At 37.9% G+C, this 7441-nt stretch overlaps 1 protein-coding gene across 1 annotated transcript in view; it reads left to right on the forward strand.

The window, feature by feature from the left end:
• Nucleotides 1-6743, forward strand: part of LOC107739928 (2-phosphoxylose phosphatase 1-like) — a 10235-nt gene extending 3492 nt beyond the window's left edge. Inside the window, exons 3-5 of the mRNA XM_016552179.1 lie at nt 2360-2438; nt 3997-4136; nt 4651-6743. Coding sequence (XP_016407665.1) covers nt 2360-2438; nt 3997-4136; nt 4651-5672 — 1241 coding nt within the window. The 3' untranslated portion in view covers nt 5673-6743. The remainder of the gene's footprint in view (nt 1-2359; nt 2439-3996; nt 4137-4650) is intronic.
• Nucleotides 6744-7441: the final 698 nt, after the last annotated feature.

Below are 7441 nucleotides of genomic sequence, written 5' to 3' on the forward strand. Positions count from 1 at the left end.
TTTATAGGTCAAACCTGGAGAAATGGCACCATCTGGTAAAAAATTAAATTTTAAAGCCTTGCCAATATAATGAAAGCCTATCAACAAAAATTGCATAATTTTACAGTTAAATGGCACTGCGATTAAAAATAGCAGTTTTAATGGGTTTCAATGGGGACATTTTTGTCCTTAAGGTCCTGAGAGGAACAATTTGTTGTACCTAGTGCAAAACAGATTTATTAAAGGAAATGGAAGTGAAATAGTAAAATTCCAATAAAAATACACACCTGTGCCAAAATTTATGCAGTTGGCAATAACACAGGCAAAATGATCAAAAAAACTAAACTGAAAAGGACAAAAATGTCCAAAAGGTCGCACAAGGGTTAAACATGAGGTCAAAACAAAAAAAATTAAACGCATGCATGGATGAATTGTCCATAATAAGATCTATAACATGAATTAGAAAATCTCTATCTGTCGTTTTCACTGGAAGATCCAGTTATGACATTCTGATTAAGAATTATGAGGTCCAAAAAAAAAAAAAATGTACAATCAGATCTATAATATGCATTTGATTAATATGCAAAATAAATACGGTGAGCTTTTATTTCATGCTGACTTTAAGAAGAAAAGAACAGACAGACTCTCTGACCTCTGAGAATGTTTACATGAGCTTGTGAACTAGAAGAAGTTGGGGGCTGCCAGCCGACACATGGATGATACTTCACTGCCGATTGGTTTGGCAGGCTAAATGCAATCTCTGAAATCAGTAACTGGAAATTTAAGTTTACATGAAATTTTTAAGAAGTGAAACCGAGCAGTCCAAAAACCTGGAAGACCTAACTAAAGTCATTAGCGAGAATATGGTTTGCAGCAGAGAAATGTTTATGTATTTTTTTTTATTTTTATGCATTGGTCAATCAAATTAGCTTCTGAGACAGATTATTCCCAGATTAGACCCCAATGTCCCACGTCCTTGACTGAAAATCCTCTTTCGCAGATGACTGCGGTTATTTGTATCTGAGAAACCAGCCCTGCGTATATAAGCAGATTAAACATTTCATGTCACAGTGACAGCTACAGGAAAATCCCGCTAATTTAGTTGTTTAAAAGCACAGATGGTAAGAATTTGCAAAGCCAACTCGAATGAAACCAAACTTGACATTTTTTTGACAAGGCGAGCAGGGATTGGTCAGTCATCATTTTAATACCCGCCCTCTGCATCCCACAGCCAATCACAGTTCAGTCTGAGCAACAGGCCAATATAAGAGAACCACATTTTTGTTGTGTTCAGGCATGCACGTGTGTTTGGTGATAGTAAAGAGTTGACCTTTGACCTGGTTTACAGTCTCTCTCTGTACTTAAAACATTTCACTCAGCTTCAGAAAATAGCATCTGTTTACACACTTGGTTTATTTTGTAATCTAATGCAATAGCACTTTAAGTGTCTTAAATGCCTAAATGCATGTGTATTTTTGCTGAATCTGATTGTCATCCTTACTGTCTTCCTCACGTTGCCTGTTTCTTTTACCCTGTGTGAGGTCATTACTAATTCATTCCTTCCTTTGTGATGTCTCCAACAAGAGCTGAAAGCTGTCTGAATGTAGGACAGAACAGAGTCTTAAAGGGGTCATATGATGCTGCTAAAAAGAACATTATTTTGTGTATTTGGTGTAATGAAATGTGTTTATGCGGTTTAAAGTAAAAAAAAACACATTATTTTCCACATACTGTACATTATTGTTTCTCCTCTATGCCCCGCCTTTTTGAAACGCGTCGATTTTTACAAAACAGAGGGCGATGCTGCTTGTTTCTTTTATTAAAACATTTCATGTTATTTAAGGGTTATATCATACGTTTTCACATTTTATTTATTTTCTTTGAAATCCACTTATAATGTTAGTGAAGTTTTTTTGTGCCAAAACAATCATAATTGAGTTTTAGTTTCTATAAATGCTGGTTTTGGAAAATTAAAGTTCTTAATGCTAGTCTGTTTTTATAGTGCAATTGGGTCTTTTACACCTATGAAAATTTAATTTGTCATAATTATGAGTCCTTTTATGAGTTGCTGCCATTGTTTATGTGTACTTAAAATGTAAGCATGCAGCTTAAATGTTCAGTAAAATCCAGATGTTGGTCTTGTGTTTTCATCTGTCACATTTAAGGATTGTAGCACCTTCTTTCTGGTAGCTGTCAGTCACTGGTTAATATCCGGTCAGACTCCTCCCTCTGCCCACATCACCATGACGATTCCCAAAATTTAACAATCCGCAGCACTGTGCAGTCTCAATGTTTGTTTTATGAGGTCAGAACTGAGGAAGCTGGAAAAAGTGTGTGCTTGTGCTTAATGACTCTCATAGTCCTTTCTTTCTTTCCCTAGTGCACCTCATTCCAACCAATCCGGTGGCAGAGCAAAGGTCACTTGGTAAAAGCAGAAAGCGTGTGAATCCGGTCCGTCTGTCTGTCTATGTCTGTCTTTCTACAGTATCTATCTATCTGTCTGTATGTCTGTCTGTCTGTCTTTCTACAGTATCTATCTATCTATCTGTCTGTCTGTCATATCTAATATATAATAAAATGACTGAAAAAGCACAATGCATTATTTTAAAATGCAGCTTGTTTTTTCAAGGAATCAAAACTGATTTGACTCATCCCTCACTGCAGAGGATTGCATTTTTTTTCTTTGAGCTTACAGCTGATAACCACCAGTGATTGGTGTGTAAATGTAGGATTATGTTTGCGTGTTTAGTGTGTGTGTGTGTTTATCAGGGTTTGATGTTTGTCATAGGGCATGCAGTTTATGAATCATTATCAGATTAATATTTTATTCCCGTCGTCGTCTTTTATCCGTTCCTGAGCCGTGTCTCCGTGGTTACGGCAGCATTGAACAGTCACTGTAACACTACTGAAAATAACACTGTTGTGTTTCCATGGTTTCATTGTAGAGTTCTTACCAATGGCATGACAAATGCTTTTGTCCAGAGTATTCCAAGAATTATTAATCACGCACAGCATATCATAATATTCCCATGATGGCTGAGATTTATGTATTACAAAGTAATCCTCAACCACAAATCCTTCTGTCTCTTTCCCTTTAACATGCTCTGGTTCTTCACTTACACTCAAATATGCTTACCTTACTATCTAAATGCAGACGTACCCTTAGAGGTCAGATGATTCAGATTAACTCTGTGACCTGACCCAACCGGACCATTATGATCTGATGGGCTCTGACTCAAAAATGAAGATGCATTATAATAAAATACAGTGATCTGACATCCCTTGTTCTCAGAAATCTCTTGTGGTACCCTTAGAGGTCAGATGATTCAGATTAACTCTGTGACCTGACCCAACCAGACCGTTATGATCTGATGGGCTCTGACTCAAAAATGAAGATGCATTATAATAAAATACAGTGATCTGACATCCCTTGTTCTCAGAAATCTCTTGTGTGTTTAAAACTGCCTGCAAAGGGAAATAATACCCAGTTTGTTCGATATAGTTGTTACTTTCCAGTTTTGATCCTTAGTTGCATTAGACCTGCATTAATTCCATGCAGTAATTATTTAAATGATGCATGTTTCATGTAATTGTAGTTCTGTTGTGTATCAATTCAGTGTAGTAAATACTGTATCAGTGCTCTTGCATTGTTTTTGGCACATGCTGTTGTCATCTTCTAACGATGAGCATTCGTTTTCAGGAACAAAGCAGGTAGCAGACCTCTGCCCTTGACTTTTATTGTTTAAAAAAAAAAAAAAGTTAAATATTTTACTACAGACTAACCCAAAATGTAGTTCTAAAATAAAGTATTTGCGGTTTAATAATTAATCAAAAGGCTAAGGCATGCTTCCCCCTTCTGGATATGTCTAGTAATGACATGCTCACATTGCTCAGAGTTAGGTGTTGCTGGCCTACTGTGTTGTTTTAATTGGTAAAGTCTCACAAATGTATCACATCAAAATTATTTCTGATTTAAAATAAGTTCTAAAACACATTTTTTTGGTTGTAATTTTGCAGAAAGCCCTCTCACCCCCTCTTGGCCTCCTTCATTAGTCACATGGCTCTCAGTGGGCGTGGTCACTGGGACACATCACTGGGATCTCTGCCCAGATTACCCAATCACAGCACCTGTGAAATGGGCGAGCTCACACAGACAGGTAACCAATCACAGTGCACAGCAATAGAATATTTCTATATATACTGTATGTATATTAAAAAAATAAATATAAACAAACTTAATTACGAATTGAGTTATTTATTGTTTTATTCTAGGTGTGAAACGGTTGTTTTCATTAACTAAAACTGAAAACATAAAAAAAAATTGCTACTTGAAATAAAATACATAAATAATACTTATTTTATAACTTATTTTATTTTAAAATGTATTTTAGTTAGTTAACTTTAGTTAGTTTAAGTTGAAGAACTAAACTAACAAACTAAATCTGAAATAAAAATTAATTAAAAAGAACTATTAAAATTAAAACAAAAACTAATAAAAATGACAAAAACACTCAACAAATTTACTAAAACTTAGAATAAAAAAATATTAAAATAAAAACAAATTCAAAATATTAACTATTACAGTATATCAATGATACTAAAATAACCTTCATAAAATAACATTATTCTGCATTCTTACTAAAATGTATTTTTCTTTTTTCTCTTAATAAGGAGTCGTACAGCATTTGAAAAACGGCGATCATCTTCGCCAGGCTTACATCAAGCGTCACAATCTGCTCACTGCTGATTGGTCGCCGCAGCAGTTGTGGGTGGAGACTACAGGTAAGAGCCGCACCCTTCAGAGTGGATTGGCCTTCCTCTTCGGTTTCCTGCCACATTTTGATTGGTCACGGCTGACGGTAAAACAGCAGTGGAGTACGCTGTTCTGCGGTTCCTCGTGCGAATGCCCCGCACGCAACCGGTACCTGGACCAGGAGCAGCGCAGGCAGTATCGGCAGAGGACTGCAGACACGGAACTGGAACGCACGTATGTCGCCATGGCGAAGACGTTGGGCGTGGCCACGAAGAATCTGAGGGCGGCCAATCCTGTGGATGCGTTGTTGTGTCACTTTTGTCACGGTCTTCCTTTTCCATGCTCTAGCACTCAGATTACATCAAACGCTCCGGATGAGGGGGCGTGTCTTACACTACAGCACTTTGCTGTGATTCGACGGCAGCAGAAAAATGATGAACTGGAGCGGCGGGAGGCGGGGCTTTACCGCCGATATGCTGTGCTCGCGGCACATCCGTACCTCAACCGTACCGCAACGCGGATGGAGAGGATTGCCAGAGGAAGCCAAACGCTCAAAGGCAAGGAAGAGGCAGTCTTCGCTTTAGCATCTGCTCATGACGTAACAATGGCGCCGTTGCTAAGCGCGCTTGGTCTGGAAGGGGCGGGATTTCCAAAGTTTGCAGCACGGCTGGTGTTTGAGCTGTGGAACAGCCCGGAAGTGAAAGACAAAGACAGAAAGAGTGATAGAAAACGAGGAAAGTGGTTGGAAAATATGTTCATTCGTGTTCTCTATAACGGAGAGGACTTGACCTTTGACACAGCCTTCTGCCGTGACCACAATCGACACTCTGCTCAGCCGCTGTGCCCTCTGGGTAATTTCCTGTCTTTTGTGAGAAAGGACATGTTTAATATTGTCAATGCGACGAGTTACCTGCAGGCCTGCCACCAAATTGTACTGTAAATGTGAACATGAATGACTGACAGAGAGCAAACGTCAAGGAAGGATGAGGAACAGGTATAGTTTACCCAAATATTCTGTACAGTTCTGTCATTATTTAGTCCCTTCATGACATTCCAAACCCATATGTCTTTTCGTGGAGTGCAACTGACAAAACTGTCAATGAATGCAAGACTTGCAAGCTCAAAAAGCAAAAAGCTCCCTAAAAGTCCATACGACTTCTGCACTATATTCTAAGGGGTTTCCAGGTGCTTGTCACTTAATGCTTTCATCAAGAGCAGCAAATCTCTTCTTTTGTGTCCCGCTGAAGAAAGAAAATCTGGTTTGGAATGACATGAAGGTGAAAAAATGATGACAGAATTTGGGTGAACTGTTCCTTTAAGACTGAGTACTACTAATGTTATTGATGTAGTGTTAAGTTTGTGGACCAAATAATTGTCCCTGCACAACATTGTTTTTGGTACACTTTACTAATCTCACTGACAAAATTTGAAGTTGTTTACAGCAATCATTTTAAGCTGTGGGCTGTGACTGAATGTCTGATTGACGTTGTGACGTGATGTCAAGAACCCTTCAAGAGCACACAAACAGTCAATTGTTGAAACACCTCTTGCCTTCCTTCTGAGTCAGTGAATTAGGAATGCTGCACAGTCATTATGACAATCCCAGTGGGTTTGCTAAATATAAAAAAAATGTGTTTGAACTGTCATTTTTAGACCACATTTCTTAAACATTTGTATTAGATTTAGGGCACTTCGCCACTTTATTGCAGAGTTCCTGCAGTGATCGGGAATCTGATGTTATTTCAATTTCACATCTCTTCCATTGGATTTCCTGGATAAGTTCCTATTTGAATAGTATTAGCAAAATGTCTAGCACAATCATGTTGTCCTGACACTTTCCTCACATTTTGTGTGCTTTAAATTTCTTTTAGTGATTTCCCTTTGTTTACATATAATGTAAAGTTTAAAACAAAGGAGTGGTAGTATTTTTTTGAGTACTGTAAAACTGATTCAATCAACTTTTGTATCATGAATGGTGTTCTTGTGATCAGTCTGTACTGCCACATTCCAAACCTCAAAACACATTTTTCAATAAAAGAATCATTTTGTCTAAGAACGTCACTGGTTTGTCTGAAAATACACATCATTTTGACTTTCAGCCACTTTGTAGCCCATTCTGTCCAAGATCCACACACTTAGACAAGAACTAGTCTACTTTTTTCATGTTTCATATGATTGCCAGTAGGTGGCAGGAGAGCTTCGTCGGTGGCTCTGAGAGTAAGAATCCAATCAAGTGACCTCAGGTTGAGTCAGCATTATAGAAATAGAACAAACATCAGTTCAGTGGTCAGCATTATACATTCACTAAATGCAGAAAGCCTCTTTGGCTTTGAGTCATTATTGTTAAATATGAGATTGCAAATCATGCTGACTAGTTTTTAGCCTCGCCTGTCGAATAACTCAATCACAACAGCCAAAAATCTGTCCAGAAGTAATCTCCAGAATTTCCCCAGGAGTGTGTATTGGGATGTAAGTAAAGGAATCTGAGGCCCTCTGATCTCTACGAGATGATTTTAATTAGCCGCTGCCTTCCTCGCCAAAGAAAAGATCATTCATTTACTGACTTGGACAGAGAAATCAATCATAATTAAAGAGAGTTAGAGTGTGTGTTTCAGATGGTATTTGTGTCTGCGAGTGTTTAGAGAGAAATAAAATTAATTTAGCAAATTAAGCATGATACAGAAATGATTAGCAGCTTCAAGACTTTCT

The sequence above is a fragment of the Sinocyclocheilus rhinocerous genome, unplaced genomic scaffold (genome assembly GCF_001515625.1).
Source record: "Sinocyclocheilus rhinocerous isolate Xijiao unplaced genomic scaffold, SAMN03320098_v1.1 scaffold1126, whole genome shotgun sequence".
NCBI classification, from domain to species: domain Eukaryota; kingdom Metazoa; phylum Chordata; class Actinopteri; order Cypriniformes; family Cyprinidae; genus Sinocyclocheilus; species Sinocyclocheilus rhinocerous.